The sequence below is a fragment of the Octodon degus genome, unplaced genomic scaffold (genome assembly GCF_000260255.1).
Source record: "Octodon degus isolate 3935 unplaced genomic scaffold, OctDeg1.0 scaffold00007, whole genome shotgun sequence".
NCBI lineage: Eukaryota > Metazoa > Chordata > Mammalia > Rodentia > Octodontidae > Octodon > Octodon degus.
Window position 1 is genome coordinate 13,088,441 of NW_004524583.1, and position 19,607 is coordinate 13,108,047.

At 52.8% G+C, this 19,607-nt stretch overlaps 1 protein-coding gene across 4 annotated transcripts in view; it reads left to right on the plus strand.

Annotated features, from left to right (window-relative positions):
- The window catches only part of Actn1 (actinin alpha 1), a 94,146-nt gene that overhangs the window by 30,787 nt on the left and 43,752 nt on the right, over window positions 1-19,607 (plus strand). For all 4 annotated transcript variants that reach the window (XM_004624762.2, XM_004624763.3, XM_012517039.2 and 1 more), the window contains exon 2: window positions 16,697-16,811. In XM_004624762.2, the coding sequence (XP_004624819.1) occupies window positions 16,697-16,811 (115 nt within the window). The remainder of the gene's footprint in view (window positions 1-16,696; window positions 16,812-19,607) is intronic.

Below are 19,607 nucleotides of genomic sequence, written 5' to 3' on the forward strand. Positions count from 1 at the left end.
AAGCGCGAGCATGAGCGCGCGAGAGAGAGCACGCAGTAATGGAAAGAACTTGGGATTTGGTGTTAGGGAACTCTGGGATTTGGTGTGGGCCCTGCTTTTGGCCAGCTGGGTTTACTCTCTTGAGTCTCAGGTTTCCTATCTCTAGAATGGGGATCAAAGATGCTGATCCCCTAATAAGGTTACTGTGAAGACTGTCATCCTCAGTATTAAGTGTGCAGTAATAAGCCCCAGCTGTTGTCACGGCTGTGCCTCCCCTAAGTGGGAGGGGCCTGGGGAGAACTGGGCACCCACGCACTTTCCCTGTGCTTCTCGCCCTGCTGCCTGCCAGGAACAAGGGTTGGGGTTTGGGGGCGTGCAGCTCCCCACCACCACCAGAAGACTGCTTCCTCCGCAGGGCCATGGGAGGTGCTGGACTCTGGCGTGGGGCCCATGCAGAGAGTGAGGAGGCACCCAGACAGTGAGGTGCTGCATTCCCACGGCACACTGCTCTGGATCTTGGACCCCCTCCCTCCGGCTTCTTACCCCCTAGGTGTAGGCCTCCTAGTTGGGTCCTGCTACCCTTTCTTTTTTTTTTTTTTCAAAGTTTTATTGATAAACAGATAGCAATGAGACAGTTTCAAATCAAATCGGAAGTACAGTTTCAACAAATAATACACTGCATATATTCTTCTTAGTGGTTAATTGCTGTACAAGAAGTGGACTTGTGATCCTGTTTACAAATACCATTAGAACAAATCATTCTATTCATTAAGAGAATGCAACTGTATATCTATCCTAACCTCTTTGAACACACAGATATCCTGCTACCCTTTCTAGGTTGCAGACTCCAGGGCCATTGTGTCCCTTGTGCCTGGGCACAGTGGCCTTCGTCTCCAGGTAGTAGGGAACTTCCTTGTTATAGGATGAAGGGAACCACAGCTGGGTGGGTGCTGCCCAGGCCCAGGGAGGGACCAGGAAAGCAGACCTGCCTGGAGCTCCTCCTGCTTTCTCCCTCTGAGGGAGGCTGAGAACAACTGGGTGGGAAAAGCCAGGCTGTGGCCTGCAGCCCAGGGTGAAGGCAGCCCAGCCATCTTCCTGGAATCCATTTAAGCCTGCCCTGCAAGGTTTATTGCCAGGATGAACTGAGGTGATGGATGTGAACACACACACCCCATTTTTATCTGTGTAGAAGCGCAGGTGCTGCTTCTGTGCCTTTCTGTAGCCTGGGGTTGCCAAGCATGATGATGGGATTCACCCAGGGAACGTGGTATAGTACCGACTCCAGGGCCTCACCCAGGGGCGCTGCCAGCTGGGCTTGGTGTTTTCAGTCTTTGCTGGGAGTAAGCCCAGCTTAGGGATGGCCCCCTCTGATGGCTGTCACTTGATCCTCACTGGAACCCTACAGTGAGGGGTGTGAGGCAGGTGTGGCCCTGTGGAGAGCAGGGGCCTTTATAGGGGAGCACGCTGGAAGGCCTCAGATCCTTGGCTCCCCAGTGGTGGAACCAGAATTCGAATCCCGGTCTCCTGGTGCTGTTGCTCCTGCAGACGTTCCATAGTCAGCTTTGGTGTACCTCCACCGCTACAGCATGGCGAGTGTGGGGGATGGAGAAAGAGGGGGTGACAGGATGGTGAGTAGTGCGGGCAGCAGCAACCGTCAGGAGCTTGTAGAGGGGCTGGGGAGATGGCTCAGTGGAATAAGCATTAGCCTGGCAAGCGCAGGGGCCTGAGTTCAATCCCCAGTCCCCCCCCCCCAAAACAAAACAAAAAAAAGGAGCTTGTAGGGCCTGAGGGGCAGGCAGGGAGTTCGGACTGCTAGAGATCCTCCTGTTTTCAGCCTCCCAAGCACTGGGATTCTCAGTTACCATCTCAGTGTGCCCCGGGGCAGGGCTGGCACTGTGGCCGCACAGCTCGCAGGGCTCGAACCCCAGTCTGCCGAGCTATTTGACTGGCCCTTGTTTTCTCATCTTCAAAATGAAGTTAGGGAGGGATCCTCTCAGGCTTGCTGGGACGGGTGAGTTGGTGCTGGTGGAGCAACTGGGGACAGCCTCCTGCAGCTGAGGTCTTGCTCCTGCCTTCGGGTTAGATTGCCAGCTCCTGCGGAGTCCAGGTAGGGCACGGAGTGTGGCATGGGTGGCTGTATGTCTGGGGATGGCAGCTTCCAGTTTGCTCCTGTAGGCTCAGGTGTGAAGGCAGGGCTGGGTCCTCCCGTGTGCCCACCCACCTGTGTCTGCGGCCACCGTGCTCTGAGCACCTGTTGTCTCCATCTGGCCTTTGCCACCTCTCCTGTCCACACTGTGCTCTCTTGCTGCTGTCAGGAGGCTCTTTCCGAGATGCAGGTGTCATCGGGCCTTACCCACGCCTGGTACTGCGTGTGTCTCTCCTCCCATCATTCTTCAGTTCAGCTGTAGTCAGACAAAACCTCTTTAGTGGCTTCCATTGTTCTTGGGGGAACTAATAACGTCCTGTGGGTGCTCAAGTTCCCCTGTGGCCAGGGGATGCCTGCTCCTCCCCTCCCCCTCCCCCCAGCTCCTGGGGCCATTTCTCTGTCGTGAGCTGGCCTCTGTGTGTGCCCAGGTCACTGTGCAGCCAGGTCCACATCTGGTGTCTTGCTGTGCTTATTACTCACGTTTACTTTCAGCTGCATCCATTGAGATGATAGGTTTGTGATTTGCAGTTACAAGCTTTGGCCAGAGGAATTCTCTGATCTGGAGCAGAGGTCAGACCCCTGACACACACCCCACCCACCCACACACCCACCCACCCCACGGGCTGCTAAGCCTCACTTCCTCCAGGACTTTTTCAACCTGCCCTGGAGCTCTGGTTACCCACCTTTTGCCTCCCTGTCACACTATAGCTCCAGACTTAGGGGCTCTGTGTCTTTATTTACCCTGATGCAACCTGGAGCCCCTGTGCAGGGCCAGTGCCCAGCCAGAGGGAAGGAATGGGCAAATGTGCCTTGGCCCCTCCTGGATGAGGTGGGAGGACCCATGGCTGCTTGTTCTGGGGGTGCCTCTGATGGGCCAGGCCAAGCCCCAACAAGCTGCCAGCGCACGCCCTGCTGTCCATCCACACCCCCGGCTTGGCCACCCCTTCAATTATTCATTGTCTTTCTCAATGGGCTTTGTGTCTTAAAGCCAAAAGAGACAAGAACTAACTCAAACTCTTTCTGCCTCCTGAAACAGAGACTTAGAATAAAACCTGCCCGACCCATCCTGCCTCCCTGGAGAGGGAGAGAGTTTTTACGGCCTTCTGGCTGGATGTGGACGTTGGAGGGGATTTGTAGCTCAGCATCCTGCCATCCTGCGCTGCCCTTTAGCTGGTCTTTGTGGCTTTAGTTGCGTTGTTTTTTTTTGGTACTGGAAATCAAAGTCAGGACCTTGCCCTTGCCAGGCAGGTGCTGTATCCCTGCCCCTCTCTGTGGCTGTAGACTGGTGCGGGGATGGATGCTGGGTGGTGGGTAGAGCTCAGAGCCTGGAGAGTGAAAGGGTTCAGACTTTGACATCCTGGTACTTCTCTTTTTTTCCTTTTTTTGTGGCAGAACCAGGAATTGAACTCAGGCGCTTGCACTTGCCAGGGAAACACTTATTCTACTGAGCCATCTCCCCGGCCCCAGACTTTGACATCCTGGACTCCAGTTAAGGTCTTGGGTCTGCCTCTTAGTAGCTGAGTGACATGGGCTGGTTGCGGCCACCTGTGACCCTCCATCTCTTTTCAGTATAGGACAGTGGAGCAGGTTAGCTGAAGCGGCTTTGCTTCTTAGTGACGAGAGACTGTGACTCAGTGAGGGGTTATAGTAGTCCGGACCTTCGGGCAGCTCCAGGGTCCTAGGCCTCCTTTTCCCCTTCCCGGGGGTACCTGGTCTTCGTTGGCTTCAGCAGTGCCACCCTTACCCTGAGGCCTGCATTGAACTTGCTGTCAAGATGTGCAGAGACTGTGGCAGTAGCAGGCTCCCCTGGGCTGTGCCTGCTGTGGGGATGAGCAAGGGTCGACCCCCCATTTCTGTAGTGGCTCTGGGCTTCCCTGTATTGGGGCCGGCCGCGGCTCTCCTTCTGCCTTCCTATGCTGGCCGGTTGTGCTCAGGCGTCAGCCAGGTGCTTTCTCAGCAGGTCCAGTTGCTGAGGGGTCTCATGGCTAGGGAGGAGGAGGGCATGCATTGGGCCATGCTGGCCAGGGAGAGGCTGGTGTTTTCTGTGGCCCCCAGGATGCCTGTTGCTCCTTAATAAAGGGGCTTGAAGAGCCATCCATCCATCCATTCTGCCATCATGCCATGTGGCCTCCCCTCTCCTCTCCTCCCTTCCCCCTTTTCCTCCCTTCCCTTCTCCCTCTTTGCCTCCCTCCCTTCCTGGTGGGACTTGAACCCAGGCTCCTGCACACTGTGGGCGAGTGCTCTATCACCAAGCTACTGACCTGCGGGTGGGAGCAGGGCATGCTCTACCCTTGGGCAGCATTCCCAGCCCTTTCTATTTCAAGGTGCCTCGGTCAGCCTTGAACTTGCGATCTTCTTGCCACAACCACCCCAGTAGCCATGATTACAAACAGAAGCTCTGCTTGGGCCAGGAAGGCTGGGCTGTGGGCCTAGCTCACTGAGCCCCCAGCTCTCTCCTCTGGTCCCACCATGGTGCCAGGGATCATCTGGTGTAGGAGGGCGACCCTCAGAGCCCTGGAGTAGGTCCTCCTCCATGAGCATCCTTCTCCCTTTCTCCTATGTTAATCATGAGCGCTAGACTCTGTCAGCTGCTTAGGACGTGCCAGGCTTTTTGATAGATTAGCTCTCACTGAAAGCCCTTCATACCCCAGAGAGAAAGGTACTGTCTCACTTCACAGATGGGGAAATTGAGGCAACTGCTTATTCCAAGCAGTACCCCGCTATCTTTTTTTCCCCCCAAGTGACTGGACCTCTGGAGAAGCTCTAGGCAACATTAGGCTGCACGTCCGCTCAGCACAGCAGTCAGCGGACATGGGGCCCTGGAGGGAGGATGGAGGCTAACTGTGTTTAATTTAATATTAGCTCTGACTTTATGATGCTTTTTAGTTTTTTCTCCCAGGAGAGCTGGATATGCTCTTCCTATTTCGCAGATGAGCCCTTGGAGGCTTCAGGGTCACCTTTCTGCTACACCGAGTTAACGTGTTGGGGCTCCTGGCCCATAAGCTCCTCACGTGGTACGATTCCCAGCCTGGGCTGAATTCTTGTCATCTCGGGAAATTCTCCGTAGAACTGGGTGACTTGAAGCTCTTAACGTCTCTGCCAGAAAAACTAAATGACTTCACTTCTAGTGGCTTTTCCTTCTTAGGGGAAGGAATGTGCAGGCCACTCGTGGGAGCTCTGGCTGCTGCGGTCTGCGTGCTGTCGCATCTGCAAGGGCCAGAGTAGATGGCAGATGTGGGGGTGGGGAGTAGGCCGCTCCCCCCCTTCGCCTCCTGGAGTGGGTGCTGTTGTGCAGGAGCCCTGCTGACTCAGTCCAGAGGGTGAGGTCCAGGGCCTGCCTTTGACTGGTGTCTTGCTTATGAAATAGGGGCTCATTTTTAGCTTTGTTTTACTGCAGTGGGAGCCAAGGCCCAGTGAGGCCAACCAGGAGGTTGGGGCTACACAAGCCGTGGTGGACAGAGCTGGCCGAGCTGGGCTGTTGCTGAGTGAGATCTCCCAGTGGGGAGGCTGTGGATAGGGACAGACCTGGGGGCAGGGAGGTGGTGTCTCTGGTGGTGGTGGGGGGTCTAAGAAGATAGACCTAGTTTCTTCACTGGAATTTTGTGTCCATCTGACTTTCAGAATGGCTTTTGTCTTACTTTCTCCTTACTGGGACAGAATGCCAGACACCCACAAATTAGAGGCGGAGAGGTTTATGTTGGCTCACGGTGTATAGAGGTCTCATTCCATGGTCCTCTGGCTCCAAGGCAGGGTGGCCTGGCAGGGGAGAGACAGCTCATGCATGGCAGTGGGAAGCCCAGAGGGATGGATCAAGGGGGAAGGAGGGCTATTCTAGACCTTTCCAGGCCACGCCCACACGCCCTCCCATCCCATGCCCAGCTATGAACGCTTTGGTGGACCAATCCAGGGTTGAAAATATCACTTCATGATCTGGCCCGTGAGGCTTGGGGAGGGGGCTTCTACCTAAAAACTGTAACAGCTCCGAATTTTCCCAAGAGCCCCCAGGTTTCCCCTGCACTGGGCAGGGAGCTCAGGCCTGGGCTGCATGGTGGCTTAGGAACTTTGTTCAAGTAGAATGGGCCTGTTGGGCCAAACAGTTCCCCAGATGAAGCCATGGAGACCCCTGCTCCGTGGCCCTTGGGACTGTTGGGCTGTCTGGCACCGTGGATCCTGAAATAGGCCACAGGGAGACATGGACCCGGAAATGCTGTGTCTCCTCCCAGCTGTTCCCAGTGTCCTCCCCTGGGCTGGAGGCTGCTCTGAGGTTCCTCTTCAGAGGGGGAAGAAAATAACAAAATCTTTCTTGCCAGGATATAGCGCTCTGGGAATGATTAACTTTGATTAAATAGAAAGGGGATGGGAAGCGATGGCAGTTTATGGGGCTGCTGCGAAGGCTGGGTCCTCCTAAAGGCTGTTTTGCATCCACAGCTGTGATCCTGACAAGGAACCTGCAGAATAGTGATACCATCTATGCCCATTTATCAGATAAGGTGCTTGAGGCCTAGATAGGTTAACTAAGGTCAGATGGCCAGTGAGTGGCAAGAGCCAGCAGCTGGGATAACATTTTTAAATGTCCGCTATGGATGAAGCCCTGGACTAAGTCTTCAAGTCTGGACGTCTAATTTGGTCTCTCCCATTTGGTGCCAGAGTAGGTTATTACCCCATTTTACAGATAGGGACACTGAGGCTGGGATTCAAATTCTGTCTGGGAAGGCAGTCTTAACGAGTGATGTAGTCTGCTGAAGCCCAGGTCTGTTGGGTGCCCTTGACTGCCTGTACTCTTGAGTTTTCAGGACCCCGCCGCACACGTTTTGGTGGTGGGGGAAGAAGTTGTTAGAGAGTGGAGGAGACTGCTGGGACTGCTGGGCGGTTGTCAGCTTTGTCAGCAGCTGCTCCCAGGTGGGTGGAAAGTAAATAGATCTGGGTGGAGATGTTCCGGAGAACGCTGCTTTTCATCTGCGGTGAGCCAGCTGACTACTAGCTCTGAAAGGCTGGCACTTGGCCCCTGATAAGTTCACCAGATACTCTTGTTTGTGTTACAGTGCACCAGGCATCTGAGAGCACCTCTGGGCAGGTCTTTGCTTAGACAAATCACCCACAACCCACACCCTGGCCAGACCGGCTGCGCATGTGCAGGGCTCCTGGGGACTCCAGGTGGCCCGAGAGAGAAAGCACACTCGCTGGCTGTTCCGCCACCACCTTCCTGATGCCAGCCAAGGGAAGCTGCGACTGTGAGCGCTGGCTCTGTCCTCCCAGGGGACCATGGCTGGCCCTTCCGCACAGCAGGGCGTTGCCAGAGAGCTGGCCTGATGAGATTAACCTGGGCCAGACAGGTGGCGCTGGGGCTGACCCCTGCCGTCAGAGGGCCCTGTGCTGCCTTCAGGAGGCTTAGAATTGAGTTGGAGAGCTATGGGATGGAAACCAGCGTCCTCCCGTCATCTCTCCCCACAGCTAACTGCTGCTGGCTTAGCTGTTGAGGGTGTCGTGTGCCCGACCACTGGCTTATCACGCCCTTCCTTACATCCCCCGTTATGACTTCTTTATAATGTTTTATACTGATAGCGCATCGCAGAGTTCTCTGAGCCGTGTAAGTCCTGATGCTTCCTTGCTCATCCACTTTAAAGTGGATGGGGTGCATTTTTTCTCTTTTCATCTTCGTCTTGTTCTTAATTTTGGAGCTGTCTCCTCTCTGCCCCCATAATACATGAACACTGACACCCTTCTGTCCCTTCCCAGGGGGCTGATATAACCACACGCTCTTCTGGCCAGACTTTCTTTATGTTTGTAGACTATAGGTATTTTTGGTTTATTTATTTATTTATTTTTATTACTTTTTGTGTATTTATTTTATGTATTTGGTTTAGGGTCTCACTACGCAGTTCAGACTCATATAGTGATCCTCCTGTCTCAGCCTCCCCAGTGCTGGGATTACAGGCAGGCGCCACCATGCGCAGCCTTGGTGGCCGACTCAGTGTGCCCAAGGCAGGGTTGGCGCAGCATGTGTTGCCAGGAATAGAACCCAGGTCCTTACATTTGCCAGGTAGGTGCTGAGACCACTGAGCTGTCTCCACAACTCTTATTTTTGTTTTAAATAAGGGAATGACAGCACAAAATCAGAGTATTCTGTGTAAAGCAAATGTTTTTTCTCCTTGCTAGAGATTCCTGGCTGCCCTCCCTGGAACAAGCTAATGACCTCCTGGGTCCTTGTGGTCCCTCTTGGGACCATTATGGGATCAGCTTTTGGGGCAACTCCCTAGTGAACTAAGAACAGGTGTCTCCTGGGCCGGGAGGGTCAGAAGCGCGCAGTCTGGGTACTGACTCAGACCATGTTTTGCATGCATTGAGATGAAGCTGTCCTGTGGAATTCATGGGCCTCTTTTGGCAGGGAGCAGCCCCCCCAAACCCAATACAGACACAGGAGATTCACCTGATTGCTCGGCTGTGTCTTTTAGGCCTATTCTGACGTGAAAAGTTACAGGCTCCAGCTTCACTGTCCGACGTGGGGTCACAGAGCTGGGAGGGGTTAACATATCTGAGGTCACGCGAGTCTGGCTTCCTGAGCCCGTTCCCTTGAACAATGGCTCCCCTGGAGTGAACCAGGACTGTGTCCTTGATTTCCAGCAGAGAGGAGGATGTGCTGGGGAGAGGTGTGGTCAGCATGTGAGATCTCAGCCCCCCTGTGGCTGGAAAGGTGACCCTGCTGCCCCATTGTGGGCCGGGTTGAGCTAGGATTGAGCTCTCTTTTGCTGCAGGTGGATTATCTTGTTTACACTGTGCCTTTGTCAGCAGGGCCCCTCTGGTGAGGTCAGGCAGGAACTGATGACCTGGATTCTCCTGACAGTGAGAAGGGACCGGAAGGAGGGCGGCCACAGTGCAGGCCGCAGGATAAGGAGGGTGGCACTTGATCCCGGATAGTTCAGTTACTCTTTGCATTCAGATGTGTTTGGTGTCGTGCTTGTGTGTTGTAGTTTTAAACCTGTAGCATGTACAGCTTTGTATCCTGATTTTTTGGGGGGGTATAAATTATATAGAAGCTTTTTCTCATACTTTCAGAGCCCATCATTTTGGCCATGTGCTCTTCTACTAAGTGAATGAGCCATAATTTACTTAGCTAATACCCTATTAAAACAATTTGGGGCTGTTTCTAATTTTTTCCTTTTAATTGTGGCTGGCAAGAATGTTTTCGTGCTTCGACTTTTTGCTTATTTAGTGTTATGTACCCCAGCTAAGATTCGTAGAACTGGGGGAAGGGCTGTGCTCATTCTCGTTCACTTTGGGAATTTGCTTTTCTTTAAATCGGCCTTTATTGGGCTGGCCAAATAGCTCAGCGGATTAAAGCCCCTGCAAGCAGGGGCCCCAGGGTTCAGTTCCTGGGCCTGCCTTGCTGACCCTGCCCCCCAGGAGGTGGTGTGCACCTGTAATCCCAGCTTTTGGGAGGCTATAAACAGGTGGACCACTACGATCTAATAAGACCCTGAACACCCTGTAGACCCTTCCCTAAAGTATAAATAAATAAATAAATTGGCCTTCATGCAGAGATATGTAAGATTTGTCATTGTACCCATCCTTACAGTGGGACTCTGCAGAAGCTTATTTTGCATGTCTATGCTACATCTAAATTTACAAATATTCATTAATAAACAAATATGCTCTTTTAATTCACAAGGCGAGGCAGTGTATGTGTGGCGCATCTAATCATAGTCACTTGTGTAGTGCATTGGTTGCTCAGGAAGAGCAGATGAGTTCCCTACTCACAGAAGTCCTCTCTACTCACAGGAAGTCCTTTCTACTCACAGGAAGTCTTCTCACAGGAAGTCCCTTCTGCTCTCTAATAGGAAGGGGGTCTCTCAGTTCTTGTCAACATGTTCCCAGATAGTTAATGTCACCAGTGGTTGTTTGGGAGTGTTAACTGTCGTAGACACGAGTGTCTGTTAGATGCTTTTCTGAGCTCTTCATGCATTATTGTACACGTTACTTCTTTTGTTTGAATGCTTAGAGATTTACATTTTTAAACCATGTGGAGTCAGAGCCATGGTAGGTTATAACTGAAGAGTGTGTTTGCTGACATCTTTTAGTGTGGGGGAGGGGTTTGTGGTGTGTCTCATCTTTTACGTTGTAGCAGCATTTTAAAGTGAAGGATTTCTCTGGGGAAATAGTTCAGTGGCATAAGCACCTGCCTGGCAAGTGCAGCGTCCTGGGTTTGATCCCTGGAACGGGGTGGGGGGGAAAGACTTCACATAAAATTCCAGATTTCTGGCTCCTCTTAATTATAGGTGCGGCAGCAAGGGCCTGTATTCATGCGTATTCATGTATAGTGTGAGAAGAGGCTGCTTCTGCCACCTTCCTGGGCTCAACATACATACTTGGACACTCTGAAGTTATTTCTCTGTAGCCATGTTGCCTTGTGGGTAGAAAACAAAAAAGTATATCATGGCTTGGAGCTTGGGTGTTACTGGCATCTAGTGGGTGGTAGGGTCCAGGGATGACACTAAACATCCAGTGATACCTAAGACAGCCCCTCCCCAACAAGGAATTTCCTGACCCAAAGTTTCAGAAGTACTAAGGTCAACATAACCCGTTAGGCACTGAAGTGTGTCGATGTGTACTCACTAGCAGTCTCTGTAGTCTAGGGTTTTAAGTGACTGCCACTGGTCCTCCTGTGTGTCCCTAGGTTGATGTCATTATTACCCCTCCCCACTGCGTTGAGGCAGAGCCTGCCAGGTTACTGCCCAGGGACATAGGTCCGGGGGTTGCCTGGTCTGCGTAGTAATTGAGGCCTTGCAGTCCCAGGCTTACTTGTTCTGGGGTATGGTGCTGGGCAAACCATCTTCCTGAGCTTTAGGTCTGTGTTTCACAGCTGTCTTCTGCCAAGGTCCAGGCTCTGTGTGTGTGTGTGTGTGTGTGTGTGTGTGTGTGTGTGTCTGTCTGTCTGTCTGTCTGTCTGTCTGTCTATAGTGATCTTCTGTGCTGCAGATCTAGCCGAGTGCGATTATTCACATATCCTTTTAGGATCTAAAATCTAGACTGGAAGTGGTGATGCTGAGGACTGCTTCTCTAATACTTTTTCTGTTCCAGACATGATACTACCTTTATTAATAAGAATTTAAGAACACATCTGTGCTAATCCCATCTTTTGAAGGGTTACCTCAGTCCTGCCTGGTTATCTCCCATCTTACAGATGTAAAAACAGAGGCTCACAAGAGACGCATGTGGCTGGCGGCACAGTCAGAGGCGCGTTCTAGTGGAGGGCGTCTTCTCAAGAGCCACAGATGCTTTCAGCACCTGTCATAGGAAGTGTCTTGACGTGATGGTTGTTAAGCTGCAGTGGAAAGATGTGAGAGGAATCTGAAGGCGAGACAAGGCCTGTGGAGAAGGAAGACAGAGATGCCTTTCTTTGTGTGTCCAACCCCATGGGCTGGAGCCCTCTCCATGACTTTGAGCTGTGGTGCTGGCCAGGCACACCCCTCTTCCCAGACACCTCTGTGCCCTTAGGTCTGGGCGGAAGCTCAAGGGTAGCAAGAAGGCCTGGCCTGTGAGGAAGGATTCAGGTCCCTCAGAGGGCTCCAAGGCCCTGGTGTGGCTGAGCAGGACGGGGTGGGGCAAGTACAAGAGCGGAGGGAGGAAGTTATGCACGGACCATGTGGCCTTTTGTCACCAGTGCTGTTAGCCCCTCTTGTTCCGTCAGCTGTGGGCCCAGGCATTGCCCAGGAAATGGCTGAATGAGAGTTGGGATGAGAGTGGGATGGGTGGGCAGGGCCTGGTGGGGATCCACGTAGTCCATGGTCCTTGCCTTCTAATGAGGGAGCCTGAATCATCCACCTTCCGGGTAGCACCTGCTGCCACTCCAAGCATCCTGGTGGGTTGCCATGGGGCCAGTCATTTGTGACAGTTGGCCCATTCCTTCTTGCTGGACTCGGGGCACTGCTAAGGAGGGATGTCCTCCAGTGTCACATGTGGAGGCTAACTGCCCTTTTCCATCCTCATACCCTTAGCTCAGTGATGGTGAACCTTTTAGAACTTTCCATGGTAACACCCGCTGTGGCACCCGTGCCGTACATTACCCCCCGCTGCCTAGCGCCTCCTGGGACATGGGAGCTGCTGTCCTGAGAAGTGGGCAGGGTGACATGTGGAGGGTGGCTACACAGGATGACAAAGAGTGAGCCCTTCCGGCCCAGCCACCGCATGTCAGGGGCCTTGCTTTTCTCTTCTTTTACCATTTACTGAACCCTCCTGGCTGGCAGGTCTTTTGCAAATCATTTGTAGGTAGCCATCCTGCGTTTATGAGGTGCTGTGACCATTCCGCTTTTCTGGGGCTCCCGTCTTACTGTTAAGAGGAACTGGTTTAGGGAAGTGGACCCCAAGGTCACTCGGCCAGTAAAGAGTGACCCGAGAAGTGAGCCTAGATCTGGCCACAGCGTTACCACTGGTTCCTCCACACGTGTGAACCTCAGGGCTGTTCTGCTTGTTGGAGAAACCACCGTATCTGGAGGTGCGCAGGGATAACACCCCAAGAATGGAGCTTTAGCAAAGCTTGGCTCCCAGGCTCCACACTAGGGCCTTCTCCAGAGAGCTGAGCAAACACAGGTGTGTTTTTGTCACTTGCGGCAGCCCCAGGAAATGGACTTGGCTCCTTTCAACAGTGCTTTTCCTCTGTCAAAAGCAGTGTCTTTTTACCAAAGCTGTCTCTTCCTCCTTCCTGCAACTCCCAGCCCCCTCTTTAAGACCTAGCTAGTAAACAGGTTTCACAGTCCCCAGCCGTGTGGCTCAGAGCATTTTTCTCCAGGAGCCTGGTCACTCTGGACCTGACCCTGTCCCTTTGAGTTGCGTAGGAAGCATTTGCTGAGGTGCTAATAGGTAACAAGATCACTGACAGTGGGGACAGCCCCTGCCGGCCCTGTATGGTGTGGTGCAGTAGGTCACTAAGTCGGATAGAAATGGATAAGCAGACAGGGATGGGCCCTTGGGAAATCTGCAAAAAGTGAAACTTAATCAGAACTGTGGCTGGAGGCACTGTCAAAGAGGACAAGGCCCTGAGGTTAAAGTTGCAAAGGCCAGACTCACATACTTCCTTGAGATGAACAGAAACTTGAAATTATACTGTGGAGTAACTGGTGCCACCCAGGCTGGTAAGTCGAGATACCCACCAGACACCAGGGTGGGCGACTGGAGCACCGGGACCCATCCCTTCCTACGATGTTGTAGAAAAGCTAGGATTAATGATGCCAGCCCTGTGCCCTTGCTACGTGCCCCGCTTCCCTGTTGGACCCATATAGCTAAGCAGCTGTACTTGTAACCTATAGGTTATAGTTTGACCCACACTTTACCCACATTATAATATTTTCTATATGAATTACCCCTGACAAAGTGCCTCTGTGGCCCCCACTTCTGGGAACCTCCTCTCAGGAGCTGTCTCTGCCTTTCCTCCTCTTAACTCCCTTGTCCTTTAAAATTGACCCTTGGATTTCAGGAGATGGTGCCCTCAACACATCTGAGATCTGGCAGATTGTGAATTCCATTTCTCCTCTATCAGTGACACTGAGCAAAAGTGACATGCAGACAGGTGAAAGATGGAAGAGAAGGTGAAAAGCCAAAGTAAATCGTATTCAGATTTAAGCCAGGGGCTGGGGAGATAGCGTGGCAGTCTAAGTACCTGCCTGGCAAGTGCAAGAACCCAGTTCAATCCCCAGTACTGCATGCTGTACCTGCCCTGGAACCCCAAAACCAGGTGTGGTGGTTCACACCTGCAATTCCAATGCTGGGGAGACTGAGACAGGAGGATAAGAGTCCAAGCTGTGTAGTGAGACCCTGCATCAAATAAATAAATAAGTAAGTAAGTAAGTAAGTAAGTAAATAAATAAATAAATAAATAAATTAGCTAGATAGCTAGATTGATTGATTGATTTAAGCCAGGTGTGGTGGTATGCATCTGTATCCCCAGCACTTGAGAGGCTGAGGCAGGAGGATTGCCACAAGTTGGAGACCAGTGTGGGCTACATAGTGAGTTCAAAGCCAGCCTGAACCACACACAGGACCCTTTCTCAAAACAAAACAAAGATTTAAAACTTCCCTCATTGTCCATGCTGGGAATTGAGACAAGTTTGTCTGTGCGCCCCTCCACCCCCACCAATTTCATTTGAGACAAGTTTTTGCTGTGCTGCTCAGGCTGGCCTTGATCCACCTCAGCCTCCTGGGATTACACTAGTGCACTGCCATGCCTGACTAAAAATTCATTACTGATTTTTACACCAACAAAACAAATTATTTGATATTTATTTATTTTGCGGAACCGGGGATTGAACTCAGACCCTTGTGCTTGCCAGGGAAGCACTTATTCTACTGAGCCATCTCCCCAGCCCCAAAACAAATTATTTAAAAAAAGAAAAGAAAAACCCAGAGCGCTCTTTCCCTGCAAGGTTTACAGAGTCCGTGCTGGAGGAAGGGCACCCCCATGCCCACTTCCCTGCTGTGGCCCCTTTCCTCTGAGCCGCTCTCTGTGTCTAGGGGTCCCCAAGGCACCCTCTGTCCCACTCCTCCCTGCACTCCCTGTTCAGCGCCCCCACAGGGCACCGGTGATCATCTCTCCGGCAGCTCACCACGCAGCTTGGACTCTCTAGATCCTCTTGTCTCAGCTGTCGGTTTCTCACAGCTTTTCGGTTACACCCCCTAGAACACCATCCACTGCTGTAGCCCCACTCAGTGCCCTGAGACCCTGAGGAATGAAGGTGCCACTGCGTCCCTGCCTGCAGGAGACAGGAGCCACCCTGTAATCCAGAGGCAAAGGCTGACGGGTGGTCAGGTCATGACCGTGCAAAGGGATAATGGTACTGCGGGCTCCATCCCCAACCATGCAGGGCTCCTGGAGAAGGTGACAGCTTTCCCTTAAAAGGTGAATGGCAGTTGGCCACTGGGGCTGGAGAATGGTCCAGACTGAGGGATCAGTCATGCCCCCCACATAGCCCTGCCCTTTGGGGTTGGCACACACCCTGTCTCGAGTCATGGCAGAGTGCAGGTTTGTTTGTAGGGAGAGAGAACCCCGGGTCACTGGGTAACAGCTGAGATACGATACAAAGCTGAGGCCCCGAGTTCCAGCTGTCATGATACCAGCCACTTACCGGTGGGCGAGTGGCTCCGACCCCTGCTTCTTCCTTTTCATAGCCTCTTCAGCCTGTTTGCAGGTCTAGGCGAACAGCCCACCCTTTCTTTCCTCTTGCTTCTCCATCCATCCTCTTCCTTCCCAGTTTTAGGGACTGAACCCAGGGCTTTTATACAGAGCTACATTCCAGGCCTTAAAATTTTTTTGTTGTTGTTTTGAACCACAATTCCTCTAAGTCACTGAGTTACTCAGGCTGGGCTCTTAAGTTGTGATCTTCCAGACTCAGCCTCCCAGTGCCGGTACTTCTTGTCCCAGGGCTTGGCAGAGCAGCTGGAAAGCGTGAGTGGGGCCTGGGGCTTTGGCTTTCACAGCGGCTCCACTGGTGGGGAGAAGTCTGCAGCTGCGAGAGAAGAGCTTGGCTCTGCTTGCTGTGGACTGCCAGCCTGAGGGAGACACAGATGTAAGGACATGCGCAGTCAAGGCACCCACTCCTTTGTTTTATTTTATTTATTTGGCACAGGGTCTCACTACACAGCAGACTCATAGTGATCCTCCTGTTTTCAGCCTCCCCAGTGCTGGTATTATAGGCATGCGCCACCATGCCCTGTCTCAGTGGCCAGCTTAGCGTGCCAGGGGCAGGACCAGCCCGACATGTGGTAGCAGGGATCAAACCTGGGTCTTTGTGCTTGCCTAGTCAGGTGCTTAGACCTCTGAGCTATCTCTGCGGTCAAGGCACCCACTTCTGTTCCTTGTGAGTAGAGCCTCCCTGTGCCCCTGTTGAGCCCCACAGTGCGCTGCTGGGCAGGCCAGCCTGGTTGATACCCTGCCCCAGCCTATCTGCCTAATGGAGAAGAAGATACAGTGTTAGTGGTCCTCACGGTTAACCTCACGTTCACTTTCTGGAACTCTTCATTGTGCTTTTGCAGCTTAAGGTCCCCCAACCCCAACCAAAGCCTGACCCCCCCATCTCTGAGAAGCACTGATCCTTTCCCTCGGTTACCACGTGGGAAAGGTTCTCACTGATTAACCCGAAGGTGGCCGTGGGCTTACTATATTACTTGTGGGTTACTGTACCCTTAAAACGGTGAAGGTGAAAACTGTATGGGGGAAGTCACTGAGAGTGGAATTGTGCCACTTCCGGATGTGAATGGTGACCATGTTTTTAGAAGAAGGGTACCATTGGGGTGGTGATGCTTCGCCCACCCCACTGGGCCAGGGACTGTAGGGCACCAGCCCTGGGCTCACAGCTCTGCTGGTGCAGTGAAGGAGACTGTATGGAACAGTGGTACAGAACCTGGGGGCCCTGCTGCGCAGTTGGCTTGGCCATTGCTGGTGACTCCCCCAGCATGGCCAGTACTGTAGGACAGCTGGAAAGAGGGCGTGAGGTAGGTGGTCCTGGGAGCCACTGAAGCCCCTGTTGATGGCCTGGGAATGTGGACTGGAGGAGACTGACGGCTTTCTCTTCTCGTGTTCTGCAGACCTTCACTGCGTGGTGCAACTCCCACCTCCGGAAGGCGGGGACGCAGATTGAGAATATTGAGGAGGACTTCCGGGATGGCCTGAAGCTCATGCTGCTGCTAGAGGTCATCTCAGGTGAGGGGGCGTGGCCCAGGATGAGCTGGGCTTTGTTGGTGGGCATAGCCAAGTTAGGGTCTCCGGACCCAAGATGGGGAGGATGCGGCACTCGGGGATGAGCTGTTGATCCTGCCCCTAGAAATCCTGGTGTCACAGACAAGTGGCTTTGCCTTTCTGTCCAATAGCCTCACATATAGCAAGACTCTCCTGGGTTTGTGTGGCAGAGGTAACCCTGAGGGACAATCCCTACCCAGGCTGTATTGTGCCTAGCCACCATGATCTACACGAGCCTAGGCTATACAGGTGTCTGGAGGGACAGCTCCCTTTGAATACACATCTTAGCTTTTCTGTGAGGGCCTTTCTTCCACCATTACTTAAAGGCTGGTGGCCCCCAAGCGTCTAGTGTTGGTTTGTATGTTGGACAGTGTCAACTGCATTCTAAAGCCAGCCCATCCTTCCTGCCACAGAGTCCTGGGCCTTATTTTGGCCCAGGTCTCTTCTGTCTCTAGAGTTCCCTTTTTAAATATGGAGCCTAGCTGGGTATTTTTTTTATCCCTTTTCTGTTGCTGCAACAAATTACTCAAGGTTGGGCACACTTTATAAAGAAGAGAGGTCTAGCTGGGTGTGGCGGCACATCTGAGTTGGAGGCCAGCCTGGGCTACACAGAGGCTTTTTATTTAGCTTACTGTGTGGAAGGTTCAAAGTCTAAGGTCAGGCCTATCAAGTTGGCCTCTGGCACGTGTTCTTGGCTGTATCCAATGGCAAGTGACATCATGATAGAAGCCACATGGTTGAGACAGGAAGCCAGAGAGGAGGGCAGGAGCAGGCTTACTTTCGTAGCAGTTCTAACTTGGGGTCACACAAGCACCCGATTCCCTCTGGGGACATGACCCCATGACTTCAGCAGCCACACACCGTAGAGGCCTCACCGCCTCTTAACTAAAGCGCTTAGAGGACCAGCCCCATGCAAGCCATAGGCGTGGGCGTCTCTGTCAGATGTCCTTAGCGTCCACTGGGCACGTCCAGGACTGTAGTCCATGTTCCCCACCTGACCACCTCTGTCCTGCGGTCATCACCTCGTCCTCCCTCTCATCCCAGAACTGTGGCCAATTCTGCCTCTGCTCCTTTTCCAGCTCTGCACCCCTGTTCAGCTTGTTCTGTTTCTTTCCTTCCTGACCCTAATCTCTGCCTCTGTGGCTGTGGTGTGTGGGCTGCTACAGCTCCTCTGTACTCAATACCCCAAGGCCCCGGACCCTCCTCCCCTCCCTGCCGTCCACTTTCTACTCTGCAAGCCAAGGATCATCCGCCAGCCCAAATATGGTCGTGCTGCTCCCTGCTGCGAGCCGTTCCAGCCTCCCTAGGCTCCGAGCCCAATTCACATTCCTGGGTCTGGCAAGGTCCTTGGTGAGCTGTTTTCAACTATTCCCAAAAAGGTAGCAGACCTCAAGCCTTGTGCCACAGCAGGAGACTCGCTCTCCCAGGTGACACATTCCTGTCCCATGTGTAATTCCTTTTCAGGTAAAACCTGTGTGGGTTTGTGTGTGTAGGACCTAGGTGTGAACATGCACACCACGCAATGCACCATTCTCGCGTGCGCTCCTTACACTCACATCGTATGCAGCCATCACCGTCATCTGTCTTCACAATTTTTTCATCGCCCCAAACTGAAACTGCCCTCACCAGTCTCCCCCTGCCCTGCCCCACTCCCTGGCAACTACCATTCTGTTCTGTCTTCTGTCTTTGGGTTTGAGGACTCTGAGCATTTCATGTAAGAAGAATCATGGTTTCTTAGTGTCCTGCGTTCAGGGACAGGATGTGTGTCACCCCTGGGCTCATACTCCCCTGGGTGCGTTGTCGCATTGGTTCATCCATTCCTCTGCTGATGGTTTAGATAGCTAATAGTGCTGTTATGGGTAAGCACGGATCAATATATTTTTCTCTTGAAACCTGTGTTGGTTATGTACCCAGAAGTAGAATTGTTGGACTGTGCAAGAACTTTGATAAATTTTTAAGGAACTGTACTGTTTTGTTCTGCTTTTCAGAAGGTCCTTTCCTACCTGTTCAGTGTCCCCCAACCTGGCATCACTCTCCAACTTTAACGCCTCCGCTTGGGGTGTCCTCCAGGAACCCCTGCCATCTTGCACTCAGCATCTGATTTGCGCCCCCATGCGCACCGTGTGTAGGATCCCGGGCTGTGTCTTTTGCTGTGTGGGGTAGTAATCTTTTGAGGCTCACTCACTTTCTTCCCCACCCCACATCGAACCCCACGGGGCAGGCGCTATACTGTGTCTGTGTCCCAGGTGCGTGGGATAAGTGGCAGGCACAGAATGCCCCAGAGTTACCAGGCTGACTACAGGCCCACAGCGGGTTAGCCGCATGGCCTCAGGTGTGTCCCACCAGATGGGTCCGCTTGTGCCCACGGGGACCCCAGGCCCTTCTGAGAGGTGTGTGCATCTCTCGTCCAGTGAAGATGATCTGGTCAGCAAGTCATCATTTTCGCCCTCCTAAGTTTTTGCAGGTGGTCTGCTTTCCAGGGAGGAGAAAGAAGAAGGATGCTGCCAGCAGGGTTTCCAAAGTGGGGTCCCTGGGCCACCACCCACATTGGAATCCACAGGGCTTCCAGGCAGCATACGGACTCCCAGGCCCTGACCAGGACTCTGAACCTGAGCGGGGAGGGCTGGACCTCTAAGCATAGCAAGTTCTCCAGGCGGTTCTGTGCTGACAGGTGTGAGAACTGCTGCTAGGCCTCAGGAGGCTTCCCTGTGCTCCTGAATTTAGTCCTGGACGCCTCCTCTGAGCTGGCAGAGGTCTAGT